The sequence below is a fragment of the Bos taurus genome, chromosome 11, assembly GCF_002263795.3.
Source record: "Bos taurus isolate L1 Dominette 01449 registration number 42190680 breed Hereford chromosome 11, ARS-UCD2.0, whole genome shotgun sequence".
Classification (NCBI taxonomy): domain Eukaryota; kingdom Metazoa; phylum Chordata; class Mammalia; order Artiodactyla; family Bovidae; genus Bos; species Bos taurus.
The window spans coordinates 95,758,232-95,773,612 of NC_037338.1; the positions used below are offsets into that span (position 1 = coordinate 95,758,232).

The 15,381-nt window shown below is 36.9% G+C and overlaps 1 protein-coding gene across 5 annotated transcripts in view; it reads right to left on the minus strand.

Moving 5' to 3' along the window:
* The window catches only part of NR6A1 (nuclear receptor subfamily 6 group A member 1), a 228,106-nt gene that overhangs the window by 210,338 nt on the left and 2,387 nt on the right, over window positions 1-15,381 (minus strand). Inside the window, exon 1 of one of the 5 annotated variants that reach the window (XM_024999573.2) lies at window positions 2,075-2,146. The exons of the other annotated variants lie outside the window; for them this stretch is intronic. Within the exon in view, the coding sequence (XP_024855341.1) occupies window positions 2,075-2,078 (4 nt within the window). The 5' untranslated portion in view covers window positions 2,079-2,146. Of the gene's footprint in view, window positions 1-2,074; window positions 2,147-15,381 lie in introns of those variants that run through there. 5 annotated transcript variants of the gene reach the window in all.

Here is a 15,381-nt window from a genome sequence, read left to right on the forward strand (position 1 = left end):
AGCTAACACACGTAGTTAATCACTATATCATAGTAACAGTTTGCTGAAATAATCTTAAATTGCCACTCACACAAATGCAGTTTGTCTACCATACTACAACGACTATTTATTCTACCCTCCTGAAAAAATTTGTACCTGCTATTCAGAGGTCGAGTGGCACAGCTGCCAGACTAAATTGGAACACTTTCAAGGCAAAAGTCAAGATTTTAGAGACATTATTACTTCATTTAGGCTGGACAATCATGATTTCAGATCAAATTTTGCACAACTAGAACTTCCTGAGAACCCCCACTACCATCTTTAATGATCCCACACTGACAATCCCTGATGTGTGTGACACACACACAGAGGTATATAATTTTATGATCAATTATTTCGATCAAAGTGTAAGCTAATCTTATTAAATAAATGTAAAAACTAAAATAATCCTAGAGCCTACATGATCTATATAAGACATCAGTGCTTGCTCAAACTATTTGTCTTACTGCTGGGCTCTTCAGGGATTTATCACATTTATGATGCTAGGAGAATGTCCTATCTCACCTATTGATGCATAAAATCTGACTTTTCTTACATTTTTAACTTTCCTTCTATTAATAAGATAGTAACTCAAGGCTCTCTAAACAACTGAAAATATATTCTGCCCTTTTTGGTAAGCAGACAAATTCTCTACTCATAGATCTTATGACATAGCCCAAATATAAAGCACTTCTGACGTGACGTGAAGTCGCTCAGTTATGTCCGACTCTTTGTGATCCCATGGACTGTAGCCTACCAGGCTCCTCTGTCCATGGGATTTTCCAGGCAATAGTACTGGAGTGGATTGCCATTTCCTTCTCCAGGGGATCTTCCCAACCCAGGGATCGAACCCAGGTCTCCCGCATTGTAGACAGACACTTAACCATCTGAGCCACCAGGGAAGTTTTGTCTGAGGATAAATAGGAACTTTCATTAACAAAGCTACCACTACTGTAAAATATTTTAAGCATGAATTAATAAGCTGTTACTTTTAAACAGCATTAAACGTTTATTCTGATTTCCCAGCTGGGTTCAAAAATCTCTGTGTTAAAATGGGGAAAAGAGATCTTTACAGCAAATCTGAATACTGCAAACTGACACTTTGAAAAATGTCACCCTACTTTAAACCTCCTCAAATACATATTTTGAATGCTCAATGAAGAAATGACAAATCTAATTTTTTTGTCCATTCCAGGTTTCTCTTCTGTACTTAAAAGTGCCTCTCATTAATTATTTCTGATCTTCAACGTACACCCAAGGCTATCCTTAATGTTTCAGCAAACAGAATATGATTCTTTCTAACCTCTTTTGAAATCAACAAAGACTATAAATTTAACTCAAGACAGCTTTTGTAGTTCAGTTAGATTCAAGGTCATCTCAAGGCTTTTAATTACGAACCAGGATTTGAGGAGCTCTGCAATTGGTGTAGTCGAAGGAAAGAGCAGCTGGCTTATTCACTTTCTTATTAAAGAGCCTTATAAAAACTGTCTTGGCAAATAGCAAATTCTCTTACCACCAGTGGTGAACATAAAGAAGCAGAGCAAATAATCTTCAAACATTTGTGTTTACTCTCAATCAACAAATTTTTTAAATTACCAGAAGACTCTGAGGTCTTCATTTCATATGATTTATAATTTAATTCAAAACTTGTAGATAGCCAGACTCCAAAAATATTTCTATTTCCATTCTGAAACCAGCTCTGCTAAAAATTATGAATGTCCTTCAAATTAGCATAAAATTTATTTAGGTTTTCACTATCAAACCCTGTGCAGGATCAGTTTTTCAGTCACTGAGGAAGGAAACCATGCAAAGTATGCAGATATCTAAAGGAATGTAAATTTAACTTCTCTCTCCATGTACTTAATTTCCAATCAAATTCAGTTGTAAGTTTCAGGACATATTCAAGACTTTGAGGCAACTGATACAGTTGTATTTGAAAAGAGACATACAGACACACACACACACACACACACACACACACACACACTAATCCATCCTCCTAAGATTTTGAGAGGCAACCAAAGGCGGCTCCAGAGTGTCTTTGTGACCCACTCACCCATAATCTATAAGAGAAAGAAGGCAGTCTCAGACGGGTCCATAAGCACTGCTCTGACTAGGCTGGAGATATCGGGGTAGGCAGCAGAAGGCAATGTGCATGCTTCCGGGGGGTGGAGGCGGGGGGCGGGGGGGGGGCGGTGTACTAATGCCAGAAATCTACAAGATTCAGAAAACAAAAGGCATTGGGAATGATTCCACATACCCCTCTATAACATGAGACTAGAGGAAACAGCCTACCTGTGTCTCAATTCTATCTCAAGCATCAGGCATTTATTTAAAAATAGTAATAAGCCCTAGATGTTAATATACAAGATGTATTAGTGTAAATTAAACTGGTTGTTGGTGATGGTACATTGAGATAGACACATACTTCTAAAAATCTGGGCCCCCACAAGATAAGCCAAAAGAAAGCACAAGATAGTCTAGGGAGTACCGTTAAAACAATGAGAAACTATAAACTGTCTTAATGTTCAACAATGAAAAACAATGAGATATCACATGGCTGTTAAAAGTTTCAAATGAGTTACTGTTGAATCAGTAAAGCTTAAAACATGAGGAAAAAAAGTAAAATCAAACAAAAAGCATAAAACAATGGTATATACTGTAAGACCACAACAATAAGCAAAAAACTAGGATTTGAAGAAAGACTAGAAGAAAACATAAGAAAATGCTAATAACAGTCACCTGGAAGGAAAATTATAGGTAATTTTCCCTTCAGTTTCCATATTTTCTACAGTGATGACACATTCCTAATTTTAAAATCATTAGATTCCTAAGTAGCTCAAACCTAAGGAACCTAAGGGCCACAGGCAATTCAAGTCCAGAATTCAGAGATCACACCATTTAAATCTAAATACAAGATACAGCTAAATCCCTCCTGCTTTTATTGATATGCAAGCACTTCCAACTGAGTTCCCCAGGAAGTGTCCCTAAGACAACACTCTAAACTTGCTTTCCAAACAAGGCATTGGAAACACTAGGTATTCTTCAGCCAAGAGCCCATCTATGCTCTGAAAACTAGGTTTGGAAAATAAATTTACAGTACTTCACACACTTCATATTACCCATAAATGCTCAGCAATTGTTAATATTAATGGACATACTACATGAAAAGTACTTGAAATATTTTAAAAGGCTCATGGCAGATAGCACATTTTATCTTCAAATGTTAAATACATTTTTTCATCACAGTAGTACTTTCAGTAACTGAGCTGCTCACCAGCAGTTAGCTCTGAATTCCAGTCAGCCCAACTATCTTTCAGATTTAAACTGTCAGCAAGTAAGAGAATATTTTTTTGCAGGAAAGCAATTGTAATTTCCGATTTTAGGTGATTGATTAAGTTCTCTCCTCTAAAAGGCTGATTGGTTTCCTGGTGCCAGTAAAATGATTGATGAATATTTCAACTGCAGCTCCCTTGCTAACCCCCCTCCACCCCTCCCCCATGCATTGCCGCCCCTTTCCTGCTGGGTTCCCTTTTTACTGACCAACAGCATTTAAGGAGGGTTTGCAATTTTCCTTAATGAATCCAAGTTCTCAAACTCAGGGCATTTAAGTCTTAAGAGGACAGGACTCTTCTCAGTGCTGAAGGAATATTGCAGGTAAAAATTCCTTTACAAAGAATAAGGGAAAACTCTGAAATTAACTATGGGTTTGACTCAAGAATGAAATTGTCCTTACAAAAGAAAAGTGTGGCATGGTTGTGGGGGAGGAGGTATAAGAATAGTGATCATGCTAAAAAAGAAAAAAACACTGAATCTCGAGTTTACATTACAAATTATCATAACATCATAACTTTATCTGCATACATTTCTATAAGACAGACCCAGAGAACTGAATTTACATGTAAATTATGTGATTCCACAGACCTTAATTTAAAGCAGCCAGGTGTTCTAATAAGGAGACAAAGTATGGTAAGCATTAAGAAATGTAAATATGCCTTGAGGGATGACTGAACAGTATCTAAAGTCAAAATCATCCCAATGAATCCGTGCTGTGAGTACCACAGTTATTTGCTTTCCTAAATTCCAACTTCCTGTTTTATCCAACTCATTTCATCATAAAGCTGGGAAATTCCTTCAGTGATTACCTAATTTAGCGCCTTCATTTTATAGGTAGACCCATAGAAACATGCTTTTATAAGAGAGCTAAAATCAGAATCCGGGAAAAACCTAGGCCCACCAACTATTTCCTGAGCCTCATACCTCCTCAAATAATGTGGCTGCTCTCCTCTCTCAAGTCCTTCCCTGCTCAACACTACATTACTACCATATCTATTAACCCCCACTGTCACACCGTTCTATCTCCTTGCTAGAAAACCACTTTCTGTATTTTACAAGCTTTGGACAACCAGTTCTTCTATTTCCACTTTCAAAGGGTCACATCAATCTTGGATTGGTCCTCTTTTCCATATAGTCGGCTTTTGTGTGGCAGAATTTTTTTTAAAATGTACAGGGGACAAAAGCTACCTTTTCCTAAATGGCATTCCCCAAAGTACTCAAGCCAACAACCAGGGATCTACTGACCATCTCATCTTAATCTGGTGTATCTGGTCATTTTAGTTATAAGGAGTGCTGTATTTCCAAACAGAAATGTACTATATTCTGGTTCCAGGAGGGCTTTTCAAACCTTGGATTTAGCTTCAACACTCAGCTTGACTTACATACTGCCCCAATTCTCTCAAGTGACTGAAAAGCATATTCTCTTCCCTTGTGTTTTGTAGACTTTCTCTGACTACCTGCAAAGAACTCAGACTCAAAGGACTCTGACATAGGAAAAGACTCAAAATTCCTGACCTGATTATTCTTTCATTTATCCATTCATTCATGAAACACCAATTACTTGTGTTTTTAGTGCTACAGATGATAATTTGTAATGTAAACTCGAGATTCAGTGTTTTTTTCTCTTTTAGGCTACAGATTCAAGATATGGTATCACTGCCCTAAATAGCGCAAAATCCCCTCTTTCCTTACCACTCAAAGATAGTCTCTGATTATATCAAAACTGTTTTCTGGTTGGCTTATTAGAGCCAACATGAAAGAGAAATAAATCACTTGCAACTCTAACGGTGGATCTCTGTGACTCTATTCTATAGGAAGTTGAGTTGTGTATAATCCTCAACAATTATAAATCGCCTGGATTCTCAAGTATCTGCTTTGAGGCAAACACTATGCTTGGCACTCTACAGGCTTTATCATGAGTCCTAATAACACTACCCTTAATTTCAGAAACATTATAGTACATGGGGAGAAGGGGAGTGGAAGGAGAGATTAAACCTAGGAAACAAATGATTAATGGTGTTACTAACTGTAAAAATATAAAAACTAGGGTTTAATCTCTGTGGGCTTCAGTTTCCACATCTGCAAAATGCAGGAGACAGTCGAACACCAACCTCACAGAGTTATGAAAATAGAGTGAGTTAACATATGTAAGGTGCTTAAAAATTATATAATAGCAACTATATAAATGTTAGCTGCTATTATTGTTCAATGAGAACACTAAAGTTCAGAGAAGTCAAGTGACAAAGTCACACAGCTGTGATCTTTGTACTGCCACACTCCAGAGTCCCTGCTCTTTCCCTCTCACATTATCTAACCAAAATCCTTCCTCCCTTACTGAAACTACTGCCACTTCCAAAAAAACAAAGCCCTCTAAACAGATATCAGTGGGGGGTTTCCCCCAGGTGGTTTATTATCCTGCCAAAAAGGCATTTTGGAGGAAGGATTGTAAGGCTAAAGAGAAGCTTCCAAACAGGTTAGATTTCAAAGTACAGCAAAAATATGGAAGGGAAAAAAACACACAAATCTGCCTCAGTTATTAAGCTTAGTAATTAACATCATTTAGCTCCTCTGAAACTTGAAATAATATCCAAGCATTAAAATGAAAAAGGAAAAGCTTTTATTTTCTCATTACTAAGCTGCAACCCCTACAGAACACAAAAACGCTTAGAAAGGTACATTACACGAAACTCCAAGAACATCAAGATGACTACAGAGCTCTCAGGAAGGTAGCCCAGATATCCCACTGATCTTTCATCACCCACCAGGGTTTTCACTTTAAATTCTGATCCAGAAACTCCTTATTGTTATTCACATTGTTCTGTGACATTTCTTTTGCCAGCAAACTCACTTCAGAATGAGTTCTACCTAGCAACTACCCTAAGGAGTAAATCCCTAACTCTTTAACAACACACTAATTGACTTACACTAAAATGTTACTCACACTAGGAAAAGGTATTCTTACATCAGCAGAGGAGATACTTCTCCTATACAGACTTTATTACAACCTCCCTCAGTCAAAACTAGGTTAAAGGAAAACCAATCTACAAACTGACACTGCCAAAATCACAGCTTTAGAAGGCTCAGTGAAAGCCAAACACACCTACTGAAAGCAAACAAGCAAAGTATTCTTTTATGTTTGTAACTTTGTGTCCTTTTATTTTTTTTAATTGAAGTATAGTTGATTTAAAATGTTGTGTTAATTTCTGCTGCACAGCTAAGTAATTCAATATATATACATTCTTTCTTTAATATTCTTTTCCATTATAGTTTATCACAGGAAGCAAACTATTCTTGAAGGAAATTTTGAAAAGATAGAGGGTTTTATCTCATAAATATTTAATTTTTTATAGCAATGACTCTTTATCAAGTAATAAAGTATTTTTTGTATAGTCAGATTTATTTCCACAATTATAAATCCACCCTTGGGGAGGAAGCAGGTTCTACTGGAAATTTTCTAATACAAATAATTAACAGTTAAGCAACAGGTTTCACATGGCAAGTAACAAAAGCCTTATCAGAGAACTCAGTGAGGTGAACTATGACATACTTCATTTAGTCTCAAGCAAAGAAAACTTAAAATGAACTCATTTTCATTTTTTTTTCCTCTATAGCCTCTTTACAGAGTTTTGTTTTTTTTTTTTTCTAAGAGAAAGAGAAGGAATGAAAAACCCAAAGTAACTAAGTGCTAACAATAATACTTGGCAAAGTCACCATTTTCTTACACATTAAGTCAGTCTGTTTAGAAAAGAAGTTCTCTCATTACTGTGGTCTGCGTGGTCGCAGGACCCCTTTTACACAACTAAAAATTACGGAGGACCCAAAGAGCTAACATTTACACAGGTTATATCTAGTGATATTTACCACAGTGTGAAATCTTTTAAAATATCTATTAATTCATCCAAAAGTAACAAGAAACCTGTTATATGTTAATATAACCTATTTTATGAAAAGTAACATAATTTCCAACAAAACAACAAAATTGATGAGAAGAGTAGCACTGTTTTATATTTTTACTAATCTTTAATATCTGGTTTAATTCTGGCAGTTAAGATTCTCCTGCATGCTTCTGCATTCAGTATGCTGTGCTATACTGTTTTGGTTGAAGTATACACAGAAAATCTGGTCTCACACAGATTTGTAATTGGAAATGGAAGAACTATTTCTTAATGAAAATAATTGTAGGTATTTTCCTTTGATAATATACCAAAATTCAGTAAGTAGTGGTTTCTTAAAGGTCAGTTCAAAGGGAAATCTAAAACCATATCAATGAACTTTGTGTACTCTGTTACATTAAAACCCATTGGTCTATCTAGCACTTCGAACCCATCTTTTCTCCATTCAGAATTTTTTAACATCATACATTGGATAATTTGGAAACTGCTCCTTCACCAAAATGTGATCTTCAAAATGTTAACACATTTCATTATATAATATTTTTAAAAAAAATCAGATTTATCAGTAACATCAACATTAGGGCTCATCAGAAAAGGCTTTAAGTATTGGGAAGTTGTCAAGCTCAAAGTGGCAAGTACAAGTTTTCCAAAATTCTAATTGTCACTTGAAAGTTCAAATTTTATTCACCATCAAGAAGCATTGTCAGTTTTCCCTGGCCTAACAGGCTCCCTGTTTGTTTTCCAAAACATGGTCTGCCAAACACCCAATCTGAATATGGTCTGTCAATTGTTCTTTCAAGTAAAACTTGTGTTTCATTAAAAAAAAGCAGCTAGTTTCGCTCACAACATAATTGCAGAAGCACTTTTCTTAAAAACAATTATTCTATTTTGGTAAGCAGAAGAAATGCTTTGTGCATCTGCCATTTCCTCACACAGAATATCAAAAACATCTGTACTCAAGGGTAGAGATTTAATAAAATTAATCATTTTTACTACTTCATCCAGGACATTCTTAAGTGAAAATAGCTTAAAAAAAAATACAAGTGACTAGAATTGAAGAATATAATGACTACTAGTACAGTTTGATGCTTTGATCTCTGCTAAGGTGCCAATAATTTACCTACCACCGTTTCTCAACATGAGCCCAAATGTCAACATCGCAAAAAAGGCAAATAACGTCAGCATTATTATAAAAATAGCTCTGACCTCAAGAACCTCCTGAAAAGGTTTCAGGGCCCACTCTTCTGTGGTTCATGGATGACACTTTGTACTGGTTTACACCATACAGTAAATTATTAATAACAAATTTAAGTACTCAATCAATAGGGAGAGATTAAATCTGAAACAAACAATCTAGTAACAAATGATCAAGAAACCACTGACAAAAATACAATCCAACTGTTTATTATTTCATTACTCATTTATGAATTTTTAAAGGCAAGATATGAGGAAACAAGATAAAAAGTGTGTAAGACTTCAAGTGTCCTCTTCTTTCTTGTGAGAGAAAAACTAAATTATACAAACTGGAGTTAACTGTGGTAAAAAGAACTCTGCACTGTATCTGATGCAGTGTGTGTGTGAGACTCACTCAGTCACAACCAACTCTTTGCGACCCCATGGACTATACAGTTCATGGAACTCTCCAGGCCAGAATACTGGAGTGGGTAGCTGTTCCCTTCTCCAGGGGATCTTCCCAACTCAGGGATCAAACCCAGGTCTCCCACATTGCAGGTGGATTCTTCACCAGCTGAGCCACCAGTAGAACACAAGAAATTAACAACAACAAAAAAATCAAGACTTTTTAAAATCCTTCCAAGACAGTATGGCTTCAAGACTGAAATGAATGCAAGAATTAATTTTTTAAATGAAAACTAACACAGGTTAAGGTAGTCCCCCCAACTCCCCATCCTTTCACAGAACCAGTACATCCATCATTTTGGCACAGATTTGTTACTGAAATGTTTCCTAAATCTTAAACCATGAAATTATACCTCTGGACCCGAAGTATAACAGGAAATTTAAAAATCTGTTTAATTATGTCCTTTTTCAATCAATGTATTCAGAGGGAGAATTAAAAACAGAGAATTTAACACTACAATGATGGGTTGGAAGAGCAGGCACTCATAGATCTCTGAACTGCTTTTATAAAAAGATACAAAATTCACTGAAATATAAGGAAGAGCTGGAAATAAAAAACTGAGAAAGTTATCTACTTCTGCTACATGAGGAATTTAGTTGTGCATTTCACTCTCAAAATTACAATTCTCAAGTTTATTTTCTAAATAATTACAAATTGTTTCCAATGCAAACTTGTTAAAGCAAATATCTGTTTGATATATCCTCTACTAATACACAGTGCAATTCCAATGTGATATAACTTATCACTCAAATAACTCCCTCTATCGTTATTACCAGCTTCTCTTTATGATTTCTCACTCTTAACAATGGGAGCAAAATCACCACTCTGGTTCAAACCACCCACAGAGTATATCTTCAAATCAAATGCCCGGATTTGTTTCCAGAATACATTACATGTTGCTGCCTAGGGAATTGGTTTTGGAAACATTACACTTGGCAGCTGACCTATCAACAGTGCCAGTAGAATTGACACCAACTTAAAGGCCAGAGTCCCTCTAGAAAACAGAAAAATATGCTGCTACTGCCATCTGTGGTTTATGGTTGAATAGCTTCTCCTGTATAAACAAATTGAAAGGTATGTACAGTTAGCAATTAGGTTCCAAAGATTTCATCATTTGAAGATACTTTTTAAACTCTGAATGTAACAAATTATAGAGTTTATTAAGTGTATGACATTAAGAACTTGTGATTCCTTATTCGAACTTATGAATATAATGCTGATGGAGAAACCACAACTACTTTGATTGAAAATTTTTCCATTGCATAAAGGCTAACTTTTGTTTTCCCCAAACACACACTCCTAAAGAAACTCAAAACACTTGAATGCCTCTGTGAACTTAAAATGAGAATAATTTCTCTTTTGAAATAATGACTATCAATACTACAACATCCCCCAAATTTTTAAAGCAAAAAAAAAAAGTATTTTTAAAGAAATCCAGGAATTTTCTATTCAGACATAAGAGTTTGCACCCTTCAAAATAAATTTTAAAGACTCAATTATCCCTATAATTTTTTTTTAAGAACAAAACATCCAAGATGCAAATGAGGCTGAAAGTAGACTATTTTCAACTTATTTTCTCTCAGTTTGCTTTCTCAAATGACAACCACTGTAGCTTAGGGATCAAAAGATTTGGTGTAGCTGGGGGTGGGGAAAAAAGCAATTCAGGTCCCCAGCAGCCAGCTGAGGAAATCCTGGTTCGCTCCCCAACTAAATCACTGTTAATTAGAATTACCGGGTTACATAGTAAAGTCTTATTTAAATAATCGTAAACAGCAAAAAAATCTCTTTTCTTGAGAAGCTGTTCTCCCCAGGCTACTATTTAACAGCAGGTAGTAAGGGAAGAATGAAATAAAGTAGGAAATGTTTTAATCTTTCACATAAAGTTTTCTGTTTATAGCTATTTCTAAACCACACTGAAAAAGCAGGTTAGACATCTCACAATGGTTTTCTTCTAATTTTCCGATATCTAAAATAACAGCCTTATCTTTCTCATAAAGACAACCCACGTCGGAAAAGAAGCAATAAACAGAAGCCTGGGCCTGATTCTAGAAATAATATATATATCAAAGTTAATCCAGAGTTGGTTTTTCTGTTTGTTTTTTAACATAGATTAAGCTCAGACAAATCTGAAACTTCGGCTCTGAGAGGGACTCAACACCCAAAAAAGAATTAGCTGCTTAGCACTTCTTGCTGACTTTAATAATTCTGGTATTTCTGAACCCTAGTCATTAACAAAGGCACCCATAAACCCTTAAGAAATTACCTGAATCAGGAAAAAGTTGACCTTAAGAATGTAAAAGTTTGACAGAAAACATTTTCCTTCACAACTTGTTGGTCTCAGAAATACTTTTAAAGTATTACAAAGTTGGGTATATTAGATCATCACCTGTGTGGACATATTCAATAGCTACTTTTTATTTAAAATTGTTTCAAGGACACTTTTATTCTTTGCTGAAAAGCAAAATTTATCTGTTGATTCAGAACTTTCTATTTTCCTGATTGTGAACCTTTTTCACATATAAGACAACTGGTACACATAAAATGAGGCATTTTTCTTGTCCTACTTTAATAGAATAGATTTGACCAACATTAAAATTTACTCATAAATGGCATCTTACCAAATTTAACTTTCAATCTAATTATATAAAATACTGCAAAAAATACTTAAATGGAGAATGTAATTTAACTTGACTACAACACAAAATTAAATAATAACCAAAACTTATGAAAAGGCCCCAAAGATCTAAATGAGCTTGCTGAAAATGAAGTCTCTTAATTTTGGAGACTATCCCAGCTAAGGCTATCCCAAAGCCAGAAGTTACCATGTGAACACAATTCATTAATGGACAATTTATTCAATACAAACCAATAAATACTTAGTTATAAAAACAAAATGATGATGTCTTAATACAGGATGAAACTCCAAATACAGCCCCAGGCCCCAGAACATGCAGGCATCATTAGCAATTTAAAGCCAGCTTGCACAACAGGCACTAGTTCTGAGAAATTTCACCACATTTGCAGTTGGCATTTCTATCCTCCATTCTCCACTAAACTAAATCTAGATATTTAAACCTAAAACTATTTTCTAACCTTTGCTCCACAATCCCAGGAAAAGGGAAAAAATGAAAAAAAAAAAAAAAAAAACCAAGAAATTATTAATAAAATATGAAATACAGGATTTAAGCATAGTTTAGGAAATTCACCAGCAGTTTTATTCACTAGCTCATCTCCCTCCTCCCCATCTAACTCCTCTTCACACTAATTCATGCTTACACACACACACACACACACACACCTTTTTGCTACAGAATTCACAATGATTTATGGGTTTGGAACATGTTCATACTTAGATTACATGAAAGAATATGGTACATGGTAAATCTGAGATTGGAAATGTGGTCATCTCACACCTCAGCTCACCGATGAATCTGTTCATTGTTGCCTTTCAATGTTCTTTGGAGGTCACAGAACCCACTAAAAAACACCTGTTTGCTGTTTGGACTAAAGAACAACAGTACTATAGTATGCTTTTTTGCTTGTTTGTTTAATGGAGGTAGAAAATTCTGGACTGACTCAGAACTAACTTGATTTTTAAAGTCACAGAACTGAAAAGTTACTTTTTTGCTTGTTTGTTTAATGGAGGTAGAAAATTCTGGACTGACTCAGAACTAACTTGATTTTTAAAGTCACAGAACTGAAAAGTTACACCGTCATTGAAAATATCTGCTAAAGTATTTTCAGGGATAAACATTCAGATGGCACAGTCTTAACAGAAAAAGGGCATCAGGTTTATCTAGTGAACTTCTCTCCAATTCCTCTAACATGTAATTATATAAAACATGCTTTTAATTACTTATAATGGTTTATAAACTTCCTTTGCTTGAAACATTTAGAACTCCATTATTCTCTCAAAATAAAATGATCAAGTGCAGTATTGACATATACTTCTTCAAATCATTCATCTTCCTTTGAAATTCTGATCGAGTTCATGTTTGTCATCAAAACCTAAAAGCAACAACTGAAATATTTAGTGCAGTGAGCACAGGAAATTCTTGGAAGGGTAATGGTGCATCAAAAGACTAGCAATTCTGTTTGGATAGAATAATAAAAACCATTTAAAGGACTGTAAATTCATCATCAATGGCGTTTCCAGCAGGAAAACATTTCTAAAATTTCACTTTCAGTTTATTTATTCATGACACAAACCAAAAGATCTGCTATCTAGATGACTACCTACTGCAAATAATTCGTATAAAATAGAAATCAGCCACCAGGATAAAAAGCCAGGAGAATTCATTTTCTCTGCTTTGACTCTAAGCAGTTTCATTTACTTTTGGAGAAAAACATGAATTAGGAAGTATATAACGGGGAAAAAAAAAAACACCATTCCAAAGATAAACTTTTTTTCTTTTTTGGTAATTCTTCTGTGAGTATGTTAAGTTGTAAGAGATAATGAACATACACTGTTAAACAGTACACAATACTCATTTTTACACTGGGAAATAAAACTTTCCACAACAGTCTAATGTTTCATGTATTTTCCTTAGAGCCCATCAAACTGCCAAAAGTCCCATTCTGTTTTCAACAAAAAGGAAATATTTGTAGCACTAAATTGGGCTGATGTAAAATACTAAAGCCACCTTAGCCTAAATGGATTGCTTGATAACATTCTTTTAAATGGTCCTGACCGATTGAGGAAATGAGACTGTGAAAGGGAAATTTGATTAAGAGTTAAAATTACCGCTGAGTTCTTTAAAATGTACTAATGAATAATTAATAGCAAATGCAGTTCCTAGGCTTCCCTTACAACAATATTCTCAAGTAGAACTTAAAGTATTGACTGTAGTAAAAATCCATCAGCTATGAGTCGCACAGGTGGGTACAGGAAGCATACACACATAGATAAACATTACAAAATTACACACACTAATATGGGCCATAATATAGATCTGGGCTTCTATAGATCTGGCTTAAAAAAATCAGCATGGTAAAATTTAGATCAAAATTTACAACTTTAACACATTAACACCAAACCAAATCACCTCTTAAAAAGCTTAAAAGTCAAAAGCACTAAAGAAATCCTTTGTTCCTATGATACTATCTCCTTCTACCCTAACTGGATTCCTGCCCCTTCCTTTGTGACACAGGATTTTATTGATCTCAAACATGTTCACATTCAGAAATTAGTCTCCAAAGACAACCCAAGGGACTGCAAGCCACCTAGATACTACACATCACAGACATCTCAAAAAAAGACAAGAGCTTTGAAAACATATCACTATTTGGTCAGCAACAGTAAATGAAGCTAACCAGGCTCTCTTCGAAACCGACTTTTTCCTTAACTGGTAAAAATGCCAGATCTACTCAACTGGCAATAAATGTCTGACGAGTTCATAAATTTATGAAGGCGGAGATACATCCCAAAATTGCTCCCCATTCGTTCAGCAACTGAGCGCCTAAGTGACCTATTTTCAGGTTACTTTCCTCACACCTGCCAGGCCACTGTCCTGATTGAGAAACTTCTTGCTGAAGCAATTAATTTTTAGTGCCTACTAACTGTCCCGGGTGTTTGCATTCAATTTGAAATCTGTTACTTGTTAGACACTGTTCGGTCCTAGATCTTTCAGAGAATTGCGCGTTTATGGCGCAGAGAGGGGAGGCGCGGATCTCCGAGAGCCTGCCCTTTATTCGGAAATGAGGAGATGTGAAAGGTGGAAGGCAGGGCAAATAAATAAATAAATCGGGTTTGCCGCCGAAGCGTTTGCCGGCCGGTACGAGCACCCTTTGTAATGCAGGCCTCCCGGGGCTATCGCCTGCGCTAATTGCTCCAGGGCGCTTTCCAAGTTCAAAAGTTCACCTTTTACGACCTCACAAAAGCTCCTTACACGTTACCAATAAAAACATTCCGCGGCAAACACTATGGGGGGAAATATCAAACAGATACAAATAAAACACCCCGCGGGGGCAGAGCGCCGGCGGGGGCGGCGGGGTGGGGGGGGGGGGCGGAGAGCGGTGGGGGCCGCCGGGCCCAGCCGCAGCCCCGAGGAACCTGAGGACTTGGCCCGGACATGGGGGCAAAGCGGCGCGCGGAGGGAAGGGCCGGGCCAGGTGAGAGTCGCCCGGGCTCCGGGAGCGCCAAAGGGAAGAGGAGAAGTAAGGCTGGGCGGGCGCGGGCCAGGACCGGCGGGCGGAAAGAGGAAAGAGGCAGGTGTCCCGGGCCCCCGGTCGGGCAGGAGCGCCGAGGCATCGGGAGACCGGGCTGAGCAGGGCAGGCAGGAGAGCGCGGGGCAGGAGCGCGGAGAAGCGGGGTCCGAAAAGGAACCGCTGAGCCAGGAGCTCTGGGACTGGGGGGTGGGCGCCGAGAGGGAGGCGGGTGGGCAGCCCGGGAAGCGCGGCAGAACGGAGGGGAGAGAAAGAGGCTCCCAAAAGGTGAGGGGCAGAGAGAACCCAGGGGACGAGGGTGTGGCGGCGGCAGGGCGCCGAGGGAGCGTC